Source organism: Phlebotomus papatasi, chromosome 2 (assembly GCF_024763615.1).
Source record: "Phlebotomus papatasi isolate M1 chromosome 2, Ppap_2.1, whole genome shotgun sequence".
Classification (NCBI taxonomy): Eukaryota; Metazoa; Arthropoda; class Insecta; order Diptera; family Psychodidae; genus Phlebotomus; species Phlebotomus papatasi.
The window spans coordinates 49,445,496-49,463,478 of NC_077223.1; the positions used below are offsets into that span (position 1 = coordinate 49,445,496).

Here is a 17,983-nt window from a genome sequence, read left to right on the forward strand (position 1 = left end):
TTTTGGTTCTTTTACTTTTTTGAATTCTTCTTTTGAAATGCGAATCTATAACTGCTTGGTTTAAAGTAAGTATCAGAGTAACAGCTTATATCTCCTTTTTATGGTGCTATTCCAATGAAAAATGAACATGTTTTATTTAGCTTCTTCTTCTCTTCTTTAAAGTTTTTGTAGGGGCCGGACGTCTTTTGACATCCACACAGCCCGTTTTATTTAGCACTTTACTGTTCTCACTTCTGCATTATCGACTTTTCTCTGTGTTGGTTTCTGTCACTACTGTAACAACTATTTGATGATTTTACAACAGAACGAGGACTGGAAAAAATAGTCGAGACAGGAACCAACACAAAGAAAAATCGATAATGCAGAAGAGCTTGAGAACAGTAATGTGCTAAAACATGTTCAGCAGGAAGATCTCCCCTTAGGACTGTTCCCAAGTGCTTCTACATTATCGACTATTCTTTGCGTCAGTTCCTGTCTCGACTGATTTCCCCAATCCTTGCCGTAAAACTACCAAACAGTCGTGACAGGAACCAAAGAAAAGTCAATAATGCAGAAGCACTTGAGAAGAGTAAGTATGTATTAAAAAAATATTCAGGAAAAAGATTTCCCATTTTCAGTTTTCATTAGAATAGCACCATTATTCAATTTAATTGATCAGTAAGTGTTTTATTAATCTTTTCCGCCAATTTCACGAAATTATAAAAATACCTAAGAAATGGAAAAAGCTCTCCAAAGCCTTCGAAGATTTTGATGCTCACTTGAAAGTTTGCAAGTCTGTTCGGCACTCCTTTGCTTTCGTCTCTGTTTCTTCAGAAATACTTCGAATTGGCCTCTGAAATTTGTGTGGACTGTTCTTTGGGTCCTTTGATAGTTAGCTGGGATTCTTTACAATCTCAGCTTTTGTGGTCCTAGGTAAAATCCAACCTCTTAGATCGGATCCAAATTTTGGATTTACACGTTTTAACACTCCTAGATCACGAATATCATATGCACTAAAAATCGATTTTCTTGTAGAGAGAAAACGGAAAGCGATTTCGACAAGCGATTTTCGGCAAAGGTTTAATAATGTCGTATAGATGGCTAGAAGTTGATGATGTCAGACCCACCCCACCTACGCACAGTTTTGAAATACCCCCAAATTTGATTTTCTCAATAACTCAGCACATCTATGGCATCGATCGATCTCAAATTATAGTAATTTGAGGCAGAGCTTTCGATTAAAAAAAAAAGTTGGGTCCCCCGACCCCTCTGACCCGAGTTATAAGGGGTCGAAAATTAAATTTTCAAATGGCCATATCTCCGGTTCTAATTAACGGAATTTGAAAAATTTTGGTATTTCATCCAATTTCATCCGATATAATCGAAGGTTCGAAAAATCGATTTTCAAAATGCCGATTTTGAATATTTCGAAAACCAGACGATGTTTTTTTTTAAATTTTATTATGTTGTAGCTGAGGTCGAGACCTTTCCAACGGTTGGCCGCACTCATCCCTCGATGTTCCCTGATCCGAGCTATAATCAAAAATGTCTTGACCTGACTGGATTTTCGGTGTTTATAATGCGATTTCGACAAAAATTTAGTATATCGTATCTAAAATTGAGACCTTTCCAATGGTGGATCCCATTTGTCTCTACTCCAACCCACTGTGCCCCGACCCGACCCTTACTATATCCAAAGATTCAAACCAAATGAACCGAACTCCATCTGTAATGTTTATTAACCGATTTCAATGAACTTTTTTTCTTTTGTTGGCCTTCCGCATTCAAGCTATTTAAAATAGAAAATAACCAGTGATAAGCCAAGATAAGCTTCTGGTAGCTGAGATTCTTTACAGGTGACTTCGAAATGCGTTGCAACTCGGAATGCGTGAAAATTCGATTGTGAGTTGAATTTTGGGGGTAAATTCAACTCACAATCGAATTTTCACACATTATGGGTTCCAAGCTCCCAGGATTGAACGCTTTTTGAGGTCACCTGTAAAGAATCTCAGCTACCATAAGCTTATTTGGGCTTATCACTGGTTTTTGAATGTAGCTTATAGTCAGTGTTATCTTTTAAATGTAAAGAGTTAAAGTGATTATAAAAACTGATCATTTTTTTTCTTTTAAACCTTCCATAAAGTAACTTGTGAGACTCAAAAATTTTTAATATATTTTCAAAAGAGATTGAAATGATTGAAATTAATAATAATTCAATTGAGTCTCATTTTACGAAATATTTAAATAAATAGATATATTTAAAATTCGCAATTCAAATCTAGAAATTCAGCAGATATTTTTTTCTATTTTTTTCCTCATAAAAAGTTTTCTTTATAAAAATCTATCATTCGTTAATTTGGATTTTTTGAAACGTAACGTATCATTTTTAAATAGGGCACATTAGAGCGCCATCTATTGCAGAAAAACATACCTGTATAAAGAGAAAAAGACATAAAAGTCATAGATAGTTGTCTCTTTCATTCCAATGGTTCAGTCGCACTGACAGTTTGTCAAGAAGCAGTTGTCAAGTGTGTTTCATGGAGGCGAGAGTTTTTCTCGCCCAGGAGTCTTTCCACGAGCCATTGTGTCCTAAATTTCCCATCTTGTGTGCTTCCTCATATTCAGGAGAGTGCCAAAGGTGGTGATTTACCCCATAATCCCGGACAAATGCCAGGAGTTGCCTGGGTGTTTGCCAATGCGAATGAAAAGTTGACACTTCGCTCCTCGCGAGTGTAGTTCGGGTGTGTGTGTGAGAGAGAGAGACTGAAAACGCTCAATATTTGGGATCTTTTGTGGATATTTGCTGATTCTGAGGTATTCCAGATATACAGTACAGCCTTCTCCTTCGCCTGGGTGTTATAGGTATATTGAAGATGGGAATCTGAGTCTGAGATGTGCTGTTGAATCTTCCAATGTATACCAACAAAATTCTTTTCGACACTCTCTTGTAGATCACACAGCAGTGTCGTTGGCGGAATTGGCGAGAAGGCCACACACACACGCACACTTTGTCCTCCGCAGTCCCAAATTGTGACCCCCCTCACAGGAACTGAGAGGCTCCGGACGTGATGTACGGAATGACACAGACCACTGCCATTCCTTCTTCCAGTCCCAGCCCTGGTTCATCAACACTCCTGCCAATGGTACGCAAAGTCCGTGCCTCCGTGGCCCCTTCAATCCGGGGCGCTGGTCCGCCTGAGGGACGAGCCACGGGGACCAGAACAACATCGGGAACATTGCATGCGTTTAAAGGACAGAAATGGAGCTCCTTTCTCGAGAATGCCGACTCATTGCGAGATCCAGAGCGAAGAGGTAGGATTATGGCAGTACCTACACAAATTTGTCAAAAATTTCCTTATTTACTTTTCAAATCAGAATTTTCGTTTATATATTGCTATTTAAACTGTATTTTGGGTAAAATCCTTCAAAAATGCACGAAAAAAGTTACTATTTTTGTTGATCTCGGGATAAATTCTTCCTGATTCTCATTACACTCAGAAAAATGCATGGCAATACTTGCTCAGTATAAATTGGTAATTTTAAATATCACAATTGTATTTTTTTTCATTAAATTCTTAATTAATTGTCTAGCTATATTATTTCACACTAAGTTAAGAAAGGATAATATTTTTTCTCCTGATAACCAAATGTTCTAAAGCGAAATTTATTAAATTTTAATGACACCATTTTGGCCTCAATTATTTTTCTATGACCAAGATTGGAAAGAAAGAAAAAAAACCCTAGCGGCAGGTAACCAAAAATAGACCAATTGCATTATAATAATTTTCAAATAAGGGATTTTAATGATCTTTCAAAAAATATTAAGAACCAGTAATAAAGTTTAGGGGTTGAAGTTACCATGTCTTCGTCTGACTTCAAACAGAATGCAGACGAAATTGTCTATCAGCGTTTTCAACTATCATTTAAATCTCTTTTACTTAATTGCCCTAATTAAAAACATGTTTTCGTTCCTTTTTAAAGTAAAAATACTATTTTTTAATTGATGGACAAGGCAATATTCATAAGTTACACAAAAACTTAAAAATGCAATTTTTTAATCATTCCACTTAAAAGATAAAGCATAGTTTTTGTTAAAATTCAAATTATGTTTTCATTTCGAAGGACCTTCACTTCCGGTGATTATTCGAATGTCCAACACTGAGAGAAATCCGAAAAAGTTAAAATAACATTCCGGAAATGTTAATTTTACCCTGCATTATTGATCCGAAATCGGTGTAAATATTATGCTTTTTAAGTGTATTAGGGGTTAAAGTTATCCTTTTTCATGTTAATTTTACCCTTAGAAAGGTGTAAAATTAACATTAAAAAATGTTGATATATTTTTACACCTAAAAAGTGTTAAATTTATGAGGAAAAAATGTTAATCGCACCCTCTTTTTTTCTCAGTGAAGTAATCGCATGACCATTCCGTCAGATCCTTCAGATAGATACAATCGTTTACTCATTGATTGCTCAATTGGAAATTTATTGTCATCAGGAATAGCAATATTCTGCAACTAGCCTTTAACATGAAAGCGAGGATACTCGTTACTCATTGACTCTATCGATTGTTTTTTTGAGGATCGATGAAATCTTGTGCTCATAATTTGGAACATGGTGCAATAAGCACCAATGTTCTAAAGGCCTCTACCCACTAGGACCATTAAAAAATATGCTTTTATTAAGAAAATTTCCCCTATTATTCTAGGCAGAAACGTCAACATTTTTTGAAAAAAGGCAATTTTGGACGAAAATAGCTGATAGTGTATAAATATCTCTACACATTGGGCGCAATTTTCGTCAAAAATCGCACTTTTGACAGAATTTTGAAGTTTCTCCCTACAACAGTGCGGACGATTTCCTTCCAAAAGAGCAATTTTTGACGAAAACTGCTTACAATGTGTAGACACCCTGTCGCCATAAGTTTGAAGTGAAAAAGTTCAATAAAAATTGAAGTGTTTAATTTTTTTTTTTCAAAAGTGTTTGGAACCTTGAAAAGTTGTTTTTAGCCTTTGCCTTTTCTAAAGTTAAACTTAATTACGTTTAAAAAAAATTTAAAAAAAAATACTAAAATTCATTGGAATGTAATTTTGGACACTTTGCTTGTAATTTTGGACACCTCGTCTATTGTAATAGGAAGCCCATTCTCGTCCATTTCGAAAACTAACTTAATAAGTCCTGTTTATGAGAAGAAATCATGGAGCCTGGAAACTTTCCATATAATTTATTGAGTATTGTTGGCTTCTACACTCCAAATACGCATAAATTCCCCTATTTCCTTTTCCTTCCGGAACTTTTTAAAACTATTCCATTACATTTCATTTGTAGAGCTAATGCGTCTTTGTTGCTTTATTGCGTTTACACACTACAAGTAATTTTCACCAAAAATTACTTAAAAAAATTATTATAGTATTTTGAGAAATAAGGGCAGAATCACATTGACAATAAAATGTTCGCCGTAGGCTCACCGTATTTCATTAATTTACGCATTTTCATTGCAATTCTTACGGAAATTATCAATTACTGTATTACCTTATCTCATACTCGGCGGCACTAGGTGAAAATAATATTAAAAAAAATTGAAGAAATAAAACGAAAATGCGATAAACGGTGAGCAAAAAAACTGTACGCTTAATTTCTCTTATAGTTTTTTTCTTGCTCACCGTTAATCGAATTTTCATTTTATTTCTTAAAATATTTTCACCTAGTGCCACCGAGTATGAGATAAGGTAATATGGTAATGGAATATAGATAGATACATAGATTTATTGTCATCAATGTTTTTGGAGATTTCGCATCATTCATTACATTGCAAATATTTTTCTGCGGCCACCGCCGTCTTAGCGTTGGTTACCAATCTACTCCAGAGTGATAACGGTGGAAAACTCTTTTTCAGGTTGTATATACCACACATCCACAAGATGCTCAATTTGAATAATTAATTTACAATGCAATGCAGAAATTAAATGAAAAAAAGACAGTACAAATGCTGCTGCTCTGATATTTGCGTAAGAATTGCAATGAAAATGCGTAAATTAACGAAATACGATGAACATTTTACTGTCAATGTGATTCTGCCCTAAAGCAAAAAAAAAACTGTCCGAACTAAGAAACATAAGTTCAATCGCAAGCTTCTGAAAAAATTGTAAATTTTTTACATGGAGCTAATGAACAAATCGCTGTTAACGTTGATTAACGTAATGCATAATAATAATATCACTTAATATTTTTTTCATGTGATTTTTTGGTACATACCGCTTCACTATATGAGACACAAAAAATGTTTGTATATAGTTTATAAATATTTTAAAGACTAGGGAGGGACGTGTGTTTACTTCGTTTAAATCATGGTTTCCTCATTATTCCTTCTAATGCAAACTTATAACATCCGAATTTCTAATATCATTCGTAACTAATTTTGCCTCAGTCTTCCCTACTGATTAAATTAATTCAGAGATTTAAAACCCCATTTCGAAATAAGGAATTGCTTAAGAAAAGGAAATTTTAGAATATTTTAGGATGAGTATTAAGCTAAGCATACAGAGAAATAGATTGTACAGAATCTCAGCTAAAAAGAAAATCCGAGAAAGGTACCTAAGATCATTTACGGGTACATTACTGAATAAATCCGATGCATCCGGGTTGGAAATTTCAAGATCTTTCAAAAAAATTAAATTGACTGAAAAATATAGGTCCTGCAAAGTGATTAAACTTTGAATTTCAAAAATTCGATATCGAAATGCTTTTCGCACATAGATGTCTAAAGACGACAACCTCCTGAACATATTCGAAAATGAAAAAAAATCTAGGAGGCATTTTCGAATTAAACCAAAAAAACATAGTTTTGGAGGGGAAGGAGGTGGGTGAGCGAAAAGAAAAACAGACTATCCAAGAAAATATGGATTTACGTGGGGAGAGGGGGCTGTTCGTCGAAGGCCGGAAGACGATCCGTTTGCCCGTGTTATAAGTTTTCGAACTTTAAATTATATTTTTTATTAAAATTTAAATAAAATTAAAGATTAAAAATTATTTTTCAAAAAATATCGAAGAAAATTTATTAATGTTTCACCATATTTAAATTAGGACTGCAACATTGAAATTTCCACAAAGCAATTCTAATTCAAACTATATTCAAAATTGAACGAATTTAGTGTAAATATCTTCTAAAAAGAATATTTAGCTGGAATACAATATATTCATTAAATCTTAATCAATGTTAGTAGGGTAAGTGTGCCAAATTCCGGCCAGCTTGCAATTCCGGCCACATTTTTTGTTCGTCGAATTTCCATGAATTTTCAGTTTTTGCATACTCTACAGATAATACTATGCAAAAGAATAACAAAAAATGTCGCATCGACGAACAAGATGACTTGAAAAAGACATTGGTAGAATTCCGGAGGGAGAAGGAATTATAAGAATGAAGGTGGTCGGAATAGGCCACCAATGCTATGTCTACATTTTTATTCATTTTGAAATGTACTAAATATGATTTTAGAGAAAATAAAGATGATAAACTGTCTGCAAAGTTCCAGTGAACGAACATTCCTGAAGAAGAAGTAATAAAATAATTCAATTTCTATTAAAAATATTACATTTCAAACTTGGGACTTTGGCGCTTGCATGCAACTCTGCCGAAATTTGGCACACTTACCCTATCTACCTTTTTTCTCAAAGTGTCCAAAATTACAAGCCGTCTGTCCCAAATTATGAACACTTCCTCTGTGCGTCTCAGGGACTACATGTCTGCAGCTATATGATGCGGATTTAGTTCAATTTGCTGCTTCACTTTAAAAATGATTGCTAGCGATGAAGCAATCTTTTTTAGACCTTTTTTAGCGTTTAAAAATGTCCCTGGTATTCCTGTACCAAGTTATGTTTCGAAAAATGAAAAATTTAATTTAATTATATTCAGATTTTGAAGCAAAATATGACGAAATCTATTTGTCAAAAAATAAAAATATTTTTATTGGGATATTTCTAGATTTTTAGTTTTTTTTTTTTAATTCAATGGTTTCTCAACAAAATCTCATACCTTTTTCTTAACTGCCATCATTAGGGACTTGACATGGCAAACCCGTCCCCATATAGTCTCGGACATCTTTCATCTACTTCCTCTCAAAATCCCGCAAGTTTTCAGCTGTCTGACCCTTCTTCCTGAGATTTGTCATCATAATTTCCCAGTATTTCTCAATCTTCCGGGGTGCAGGACGGATTGAACTTGAACACCTTTCCCACAGCTTTGGAATCCACTGAAAAAATTATCGTTGAGTTTACATTAATTTTAGCACTTTTACGCTATTTGTCGATCCGATGGGAAGCAGCCTGAGCTTTGTAGGTTATCAAATCATTCCTCTTCTTGATTTTATGGACCAAACTCCAATGTATTCCCGTCTTTTTGCCAACATCTTGCACGAAAAGATTGAGATGTCTCTAGAAAACGTCCCAGGCTTGAATCTAAGGCTTTTGGGCACTTCCTCCTGAATTCTGAGTTCCAGTTTTGATTTTCTAGAACCGAATTATAATTTTCCGAACGGTAGAGTGGCACACTTCCCGATCAATTTCGCGATCTCAGCATAACTCGCATTTGGATTCTCGAAATGATTATCAACTTTTAATCTTCGCATGGTCTCCATCTCTTTGCAATTACTCAGTCAAAAATCAATATTTTTTAACAAGAATTTTACCAAAAGAAAAATAATTAAATTCCCTTGAAACGACAAGGAAGTAAAAAACAAAATCTAAAGTCTAAGTATTAAAAATATTAAAAAAAAAATTAAATTAGGGTAAATTGAGCTAATTCAAAAACTGCTCCAAATGGAAATTTTTCGCCTCTCCAAATGGAAACGTCATTGCTTTCATGATAAATACAGGACTAAATTATTATATTTATATATTTTCTGTACCACAGTTTCATTATTTAGTTAATTTTGCTCCAAATAAAGCGAAAATGCATTCATATTCACAAATTTTAAGTTGTTAATTTCTCAGAAAAATTAAAAGTGTACCTTTTCAACCTCGAATTTTTCATCGATCGACCATGTTTTCCATTGAAAAACACAATGAGGTGACTGTTGTTTATTCGTTTTGTTTAACATTTATGTCATATTTCTGGATAATTTTAGTTAAATTAAGTGCTAAGTTTTCATATGAAATAATTACCTATTTCGTGAACAAAAAGGGTTTTTCTGAAGTGTGTGCAAATACTTCAATAGGAAACCCTGGAAATATGATTTTTTTAGAGAGACTTTCCTATTGTTTTAGATGGGAAAGGAGAAAAGAATCAGAATAAGAACAAATCCTGCACTCAAGAGCAACTCAACAAGGTTTTGGAAGCCTTTCGTCGCGGTTTCACTAACACTGTTTGTCTCCAATTAGAAACTTACCCTTGTCTCCATTTGGATTAATATGTTTCCAATAGAAGCATTTTATACTCGCGTATTTTTCTTGTATTTAAGAAGTTTTCAAATTACATCTAAAGAATTTTCACTAAACAGTAACATTCTAGAAGAGTCAAGGAGCAAATTTATGTAATTCTCTTCCGAAAAAATATGAACTTATTGTCTTGAATCTTCTGTCAAAGTTAAAGCGTTTGGAAATAGTTTTGAATTAGGACATTTACCCTAATTCTGATTAAACACATTTCTGTGAATAATGAATTTTTTGAGATAGAAAACTTTTAAGAGATTTTTTCTAAAGTCAAAATCGCATCATTTTCTTTTTAATTTTTCTTAATATTGTTGTCCTTAATAAGAAAATAAGATACCAACAAGAAATGTGATGCATTTTTTTTATTGCTCTACTCTAGTTGATGATCGTGATGATGCAGGTGGGAGTGTGATGCGTCTGGACAGTAAAGAAATGTCTATCTATGGTGTTTGTCCAGAAACTGATCGTTTTACAGCTGTAGTGTGTGACTACTGTGGCACCGTCGTGAAGCCACAGGCTTTTAAGTCACACATTAAGCGACACTCTTCGGATCCTTCAGCTGCGACTGTCCTTCAAGCTGTTTGGGCTGATGCAAAAACCTGGACAGACAACCATCCAGACACACTGACGAGTGGTGTGGAGGATGTTAGTTTGGACAAAAAACTCAAGCCACCATCAACGAACAAGTGTCCCAAAAGTACCACCGCTTCGGCCTTCCTGGACGAACTCGAGGCTCGTGATCCAGGAAGTCTGTTTTCATTCAGAGGGCAAAAATGGACAACATTTCTCAAAAATGCCGATCAACTGCAAAACTCAGAACGCCAAGGTAAGATTTTTAAGAATATTTGGACACTATTTCATTTTACAAAATCTTTTGTCACTACTTTTACCTCCTTTATAAATACTTTAAGTCTCTTAATATTTTCATTTAAAGAAAGAGAAAATTTAAAGAGTCTAATTGTAATTCACTTCTGGTTCTTGACTGTGGAATAATACAGTTCAAGTCAAGACGTGAGTTTGAATTATTTTCTGTTCTTCAATTTATTTTATCAGCCAACGTTCTGATTCTGGATAGAATTTTATTGCTTGAACTCCATGGAAGGAGCAGTATATAATCCTTCGATTTTTTCAAATCCCCCAATTTCCACCTTTCACCCCCCGAAGACCACTTTTCTCAACAAATCTTCGCGTTTCCGATGATTTCTGAGAAATGTGGTCACGCTGTTTGTCCGTCTGTTCGTCCGGCTGTTGCCAGCTCTAGAGGTCAAACGGTTAGAGATAGCGACTTGGGACCTAAGGGGGCCCCCCATAAGTCGAACCAAGGATCGTTAACATGCCCCTCGTTTTCCCCCCACCCCTCCACTTCCCCTCAAAAACCATGTTTCTTTTGGAATTTCTCGATAACGCTTCGTGCGATTTTTTTCATTTTTGGATATGTTTTCGAGTTTACCCAGGCGAACAATTGAACATACATAAAAATATAGTTGAATCATTCCTAATATCAGTCTTCAAGGTCAAATGTTTAAAAAAGGCTCTACAGAACGCATTTATCAGGCGGGTCCCGGTCAAAATCCTGAACGCCAAAATCCCGAAAGCCAAAATCCCGAATGGGCCAAAATCCCGAATTCTTAAAAGTATCACAGCTACTCTCACGATTGTACCCGTGCTTGCTGGAGCCAAAAGGAAATCTTCTGTGTCTTAGGAAATTATTCAAAATATTTTCCTCCATATAATTTCATCCCTTTCAGGATTTTGAAAATTCGGGATTTTGGTTTTCGGGATTTTGGCTTTCGGGATTTTGGCTGCCACCGTATCAGGCGAATGGGGTCATATTTGAATTCGTTGGAAAGGTCTTGGAATTTGCGACAAAACTGTACTGGTTCCAATCGGTTCTGAAACGATTCATAAACGATAACCAATTTTTATTCGAAATTCAATTCAATCCTAAGTTATTTTGGGCAATGTTTTGAGTGATTTATAAATCCGTTCAAATCGGTTGTGAACCAGTAATGGACCGGTTATGAACCGATAAGTAATTTTTGTCCGAAAATAAATTTTATTACAGTAGAGTTCCTCAAATTTGAACATTATTTTCAAAAACGTAACGGAATTCATGTGAAATTCACTTTCCCAAATTGAAGAAATATAATTTTAGAGAATATATCAATGTAATTTATTGTTAATATTTAAGTAATATATTGTGAAATAAATGGAATTTGTTGCGGAAGTTAATATAATACGATAATATTGAGGTAACACCAGAGAAAAATAGTTCTAATTCAGACTGCACGCAAAATTTTCTTCATATAACCTCAAATTTCACATTTTGAACTCAACCGTCGTTCAAATTTGAGGAAATTGACTGTATTCTTAAAAAAATATTTTTTGGGATCTTTCGAGTGATATAAAAATCGGTTTAAATCGGTTGAGAACCGGTAAACTGTAAATGATGCGAAAGTACTTTTGACGAACAGCATCTAAGTCACTAGTTCTAGCACTTCGCAAAGCCTAGGACGCTTTGCCACCCCTTTTTTCAGGTCATCAAAAATCTGGAAGAACACACTTATCAAGGAATTATCGGGAACACAACATTTTACCAATTATTCTTTTGAGACTTTCCATTAAGTCACCAATGGCAGACTCAAAAAGTAGTGCTCCCAATGTTTCCTTAAGAATATCAGATTTTTTACGCCCTAAAGGAAATTCCATCCAGGATCGGAACATTGGATGAAAGAATAAACTGAATTACAGAAAATAGACCAAATGTGATCAATAGAAATTAGTTTTCAGAAAAAGTCCTATAAATGACTTATTTCGTTGCTCTAACTTCATAGCTTCGATTTTAAGTTATAAAAGGGGTCCCGGAACACGGAATTAATGTTTAAATTTATAGATTAGATGCTTTATTCATTCAAAGAATTGTTTTATATTTAATGAAGTATATTTTAATTATTTATTATTAACCGGTTATTTATTTATTTTTTGTTATTTTTTTTTATTGGAAGCGTAACGTTGGTTACATAACATTTTATGGTTGGATGAAGAAACTGGCGTTATATATATAGATAGGGGCTCTCCGGTGATGGCCAGTGGATTTGAAATCATTTCACAAAGAAAAAAAAACACTTTCAATCTAGTCCAGAGCTTTCGGTCCTGCATATGGACCTTCTTCAGTGGTCGACTACGAAAAACATAGTTTAGTCGACCACTGAAGAAGGTCCATATCTAGGCCCGAAAGCTTTGGGCAAGATTGAAAAAAAGTGTTTTTCTTTGTGAAGTGACTTCATATCCACTGGCCATCACCAGAGAGTCCCCTATCTAACATTTTATCATTCACCTAAGTGTATCGGGGTCCTACCAGGTATCTAGTCTGCTTGAATTTGAACATCGGGATTAAGCAGAATGAAGAAACTGTGTATCGCATTACCCCCATTTAAACCCCAATCACTTACAGTGGCGGCCAATAAAATAGAATCAATCGTTAAAACTTGAGTTTTTTTTTAACTTTTGGTAACTTTTTTCAAGTATATTAAAAAAAAAATTAATTTAGAAGTGTTGAAGTAATTGTCTTACGTCGAAAAAGTACAGTACTGGCCGGAAAAGGTCTGTATTTTTACACAGAATATGTCAAAAGTGATATTCTGTTGGGACAAAAAAAATAGAATCACTTTCATTTATAGTCATAAACTGAAATTCATTTCGAGTATTTCAAAATAACAAAATTTTAGTGTAATGCCTGTAATTATTTAGTGTCTTGACAATTAATTTTTCAAGTTTGGATAAATGATAGTATGAGAAATTGGAGAAAATGTAGAACTTTCTTGCTAGGACTTACTTGGGGACCTTTTCAATTTTATTTGTTCCATAGAATACCTTCCGATGAAATGCTAGATTGATTTTACGACATTGAACAATTCGAAAATCCTGAATTGTTATTGTTTTCTTAATACGATTGACTCGTGGAACCGGTGGTAGTCAAAATGTCGAGTCTTATGTTTACGTATACACTATATTGTGTTATGGATTATTGATTTTCGTAATTTACTGTGGTCAGCTATGGACTTTGACGATCATTCCATGCTTTCGTAGCCTCAAAAATCTAATCGAGCCTCTAGCAAGAAAGTTCTACATTTTCTCCAATTTCTCATAGTTTCCTTTATCCAATCATGGAAAATTAATTGTCAAGACACTAAATAATTACTGGCATTACACTAAAATTTTGTTATTTTTGAAATACTCGAAATGAATTTCAGTTTATGACTATAAATGAAAGTGATTCTTTTTTTTGTCCCAGCAGAACATCATTATTGACGCATTCTGAGTAAAAATACAGACCTTTTGCGGCCAGTACTGTACTTTCTCGACGTAAGGCAATTACTTTGACATTTCTAAATTATTTTTTTTAATCATACTTGAAAAAAGTTACCAAAAGTAAAAAAAAACTCAAGTTTTAACGAGTGATTCTATTTTATTGGCCGCCACTGTATATTCTCCTCATTTTTATTCAACACCTCCACTTCCCTTCGAAAATCATGTTTTTCGGGGCTAGTTCGAAAAAGATTTCTGTGAATTTTTTGTCATTTTTGGATGTTGTTTTAGAGTTTGGTTAGATCGACATTACCTCCAGTTTTCAAGGACAAAGGTTAAAAAGGCTCTAGAGAGCGTATTTGTCAACCGAATTGAGTCATATTTGGGTTGGTTGAAAAGGCCTTTGAATTCCAGACAAGCCTGAACCGATTTTAATCGGTTATGAACCGATAAGTAATTTTTGTCTGAAAATCAATTGTTCCTTACCCAGCAACGAAAGTTCCCTGTTTGAACACCGTTCAGCAAATGCGTTCGGAACAGGGTTCGGTACAATATAAATCTTTACGGGCTGGGAAAAAGCTAACACGGTTTAAGCAATATAGTTCTCTTTGATGGCCACCACTTTCTGAACCTTTTGGGAGGCCGTCACCGTCGCGGCACGTCGAACAGAGAACTCTATCGTTGATGGGTACCTAGTTTGAACGATCTGATTTATAAATCGGAATCGGTTCTAACCGGTTGTGAACCGGTAAATGAGTTTGAGCGTCAAAGTCTCAAGTTTGAAATGTAATATTTTAAATACAAATTGATTTTTTTTTATTCTTTCTTCTGAAAGAGTGTTGCTTGGAACCTTGTAAAGAGTTTACCGTCTTTATTTACTCTAAAATCATTCTCAATACATTTTAAAATGAATAAAAATATACACAGCTTTGGTACCCTATTTCGGCCACCTTCATTCTCATAGTTCCTTGCCCTTCGGGAATTCTTCCAATGCCTTTTTCACGTCATCTCGTTTGTCGAAGCTGCATTTTTTGTTATTCTTTTGCATTGTATAATCTCTAGAGTATGTAAAAACTAAAAATTCATGGAAATTCAAGGAACAAAAAAGGTGGCCGAAATTGCAAGCTGGCCGGAATTATGCACACTTACCCTAAATAACTGAAATTGCCCCGTAATATGTACCTGTATAAACTTTTCAGCTGTCGATCGGACTACAACCGCGGAAGATACGATGCGTCTGGATGGGACAGATTTGGCAATTTATGGCAGCTCAGACTCAGATCGCTATACAGCTGTGGTATGCCATTTCTGTGGGAGTGTCGTGAAGCCTCAGGCACTTCAGGCCCATATGAATAGTCATGCCACGGATTCATCTGGTGATGTTCAAGTGGCTTTGACAGATGGGAAGTCTTGGGCAAATTCACAGCGTCAAGATACTAATGCAAGTGCTTCTGAAGAAGTGTCCACTGTGTGCCTGGATAATCAGTTAAAACCTCCAATGACTGCTACTGCCTGCATGTCCAGTGGACTGCCAATTCTTCAACATGGTACCAGTCCCTCAAAGGGTACCACAGCTCCACCACATACAGATAGCCTTGAATCAATGGATAGTCTCCTGCAGTCTGATAACTTGATTAGTAATTCGGCCAAGGCATCGGTGCCACCAAGAAAAGGAGCTACTGGACGAGGTCGTGGAAGACAACCGGGTGCCAAGGATCGTGAATATGATCCTGATCGTCATTGTGGTGTGCCAGTGGAGTCAGGAAAGCCGTGCACTAGGACTCTCACGTGCAAATCGCATGCATTGTCACTGAGACGTCAAGTGGGCGGTAGAAGTGTGCCCTTTGATAAACTTCTGCTGGAACATAGAAATTCCCGGGCTGCTAGATCTCGTACGAATGTTAGTGGTGTTCAACCGGATGCCGATTCAAGTAATTCCTCGTCGAGCTTTGACATCGAACGCAAGAGTCTCAGTGGGGCATCGAGTTCTAATTCAAGTTGTGGACATCCACCGACAGAATCACCACTGAGACATCCAACAGAGGAACCAGATCCTGTCGATGGTGAGGACTCGAAGATTCCCATCAAATTAACTGATTGTTCGGTGACACTGAATAAGTTAAAGCGCGAGCATACGGTCAGTATCCTTAGTAAAGCAAAAAGGCAACATCTGGATCATGAGAGTCCTCGAAGTGTTCAGAAGCAAAAGTCACGTTCAGATATCTTTGATGTGTCGTCCATTGCAAGTGCACAGATGGCACAAGTGCCTCCAGCAGCTTCGACGGTGACCAATGTTGCTTCAATGGAAGCTCCGGATATATCCCTGCAGCACATTAGTCAAGCATCTGAACAACAACTCACCGTGGCAGTGCCGCTGTCGATGATTAGCGTGATGAATTTGAGTGGGAGTGTTCCGTGTCAAGATGATGGTATCACTGAGATGACTCAACCACCTCCGGCTCTTCATCCTGATTCTGGTCTCTTTACACTGTCCAATCGGGCAAGGAGGGATTTGCAGCGTTCAAAACTTCATCTGCTCCGACGGTCTGGTGTTAAGAGTGAGGAACAAGAAACTGCCCAGGAGTCCATTGAGGAGTTTCCGGATATAGATACCTGGCACAGTACAATTCCACGTCCGTGCCAGATAAATTGCATGAAATTGCGTCGTATTGGAGGTGGAAGTATCCTGTCCAGGCGCTTCTGTAACTTCCGCAAAGCCCTCCTTGCCAATATGTCGTCCACCAGTATGGCCACGACACCTGGACAAAGTACCATAAGCACGAGTGTGGGCACCGTGGCGAGTCTTCTCAGTGGACGAAGTGGAGTTGGGAGTAGTACAGCTAAGCACACAACTTACCTAGATAAAGTGAACTTTCCCGGGGAAAGAATAAAAGTCTAAAAAAAAATAAAAAGTGGAGAAATTGTACAGAGAACCTCAACGCAGGAGACTTAAGAAAAAAAAAAGATAGTGAGCAAAAAAATTATAGAAAAAAAAAATTAATTTTTTAACATCTGGCGATAAATTGTTACAAATGCAAAGTGTATCAGAATTCACATTAGAATTGCAAAATATTGTAAAAATTACTGTTTTCTATTATAAATTTATTTGTAGTTTTTTTTTTTGATATTGTACAGCAATTTTAGTAAAATATGCATGAATTTTTTTCACGTGTCAATGTGATTTTTTTTTACTTCAGTATTTTTTCATTTATTTTTTATCTTTGAAAATTAAGCATTCAACAAAAACAATATTAACAAAATTTATATTTAGCATTATTTTTCATGAAAGTTCATGAAGGGATTTTGAGTCTTGCAAACAGAATTTTTAGGTGATTTTGGATGCGAGTTATATTAAAAAATAGGGGAAGCTGGGGCACCTTTGAAATAGGATTTTTCATCTATTTTTAAATGGAACTTAGTCTTACTGTGTTATCACACTTGCACATTAAAATTTTAATGTGATTCACATTAATTGTCGCTGGTGAGAGTCCAAATGTGTAATTTGTGTGTTTGAATCATTTTATATTCACAATTTGATCTATTTTTAGATAAAAAGGCAGACTTGGCCCGCAAAATTTGATATAAATTGATTTATAGCATTAATGCGAAAAATTAATGTGATTTTCTCTTTAATTTTTTAATGTGAAAAATATTTATGCTTTAGGTAAATTTAAACTTATTTTTGCAGGCCAAGTCCACTTCTTTATCAATAAATAGAAAAACCCCAAATATTAAGCGACTCAAAGACACAAATACCATATTTGGACGCTCACAAGCGACAATTAATGTGAATCACATTAAAATTTTAATGTGCAAGTATGATAACGCCGTTATGCCCTAGACACACTTACGACTTAAGCCGAGAGACGACTTAGTGGAAAATGATGGGAATAGTTTAACCATTATTTCTAATATAATTACGCTAAGCCGTCTCTCGGCTAATCCTCAGGTCTGAAAAGGCCCTTATCATAATGTAATTTAAAATACAGTAAAAAAATATTTAGGAAATGTTTGTGAATTCCTACTGGAGACTTAAGAAATGATCGTAAATCGTATAGGGTAGGATAGGGTAATTTGGAACCATGTCTAATTTGTAATTTTGGGATTTCCTAACAGTTTTAGATGACAAAAGGAAAAAAAAAACGAAGAAATGCTTTCAAATGTAAAGTCTTACTCTTCTTGGTGGTTTTCTTTAACTTTTTAATCATCTGAAACAGTGAGAAAATCTCAATATTCCAAAATAGACATGATTCTGAATTACCCCATCTTA

At 35.4% G+C, this 17,983-nt stretch overlaps 1 protein-coding gene across 1 annotated transcript; it reads left to right on the plus strand.

The window, feature by feature from the left end:
- Window positions 1-2,471: 2,471 nt before the first annotated feature.
- On the plus strand, window positions 2,472-16,889 carry LOC129801477 (uncharacterized). The gene is made up of 4 exons (XM_055846575.1): window positions 2,472-2,841; window positions 2,931-3,291; window positions 9,785-10,231; window positions 14,913-16,889. Exons 2-4 carry the CDS (start codon window positions 3,048-3,050, stop codon window positions 16,610-16,612), a joined length of 2,391 nt encoding a protein of 796 aa, XP_055702550.1. The 5' UTR covers window positions 2,472-2,841; window positions 2,931-3,047; the 3' UTR covers window positions 16,613-16,889.
- The last annotated feature ends 1,094 nt before the right edge of the window (window positions 16,890-17,983 follow it).

What these genes read in the sequence shown, in the direction of transcription:
- LOC129801477 (XM_055846575.1), top strand. Translation starts at nt 3,048, where the DNA reads ATGTACGGAATGACACAGACCACTGCCATTCCTTCTTCCAGTCCCAGC. An exon ending in GCGAGATCCAGAGCGAAGAG is followed by an intron (nt 3,292 to 9,784) that starts GTAGGATTATGG and finishes GCTCTACTCTAG; the next exon opens with TTGATGATCGTGATGATGCA. An exon ending in GCAAAACTCAGAACGCCAAG is followed by an intron (nt 10,232 to 14,912) that starts GTAAGATTTTTA and finishes TAAACTTTTCAG; the next exon opens with CTGTCGATCGGACTACAACC.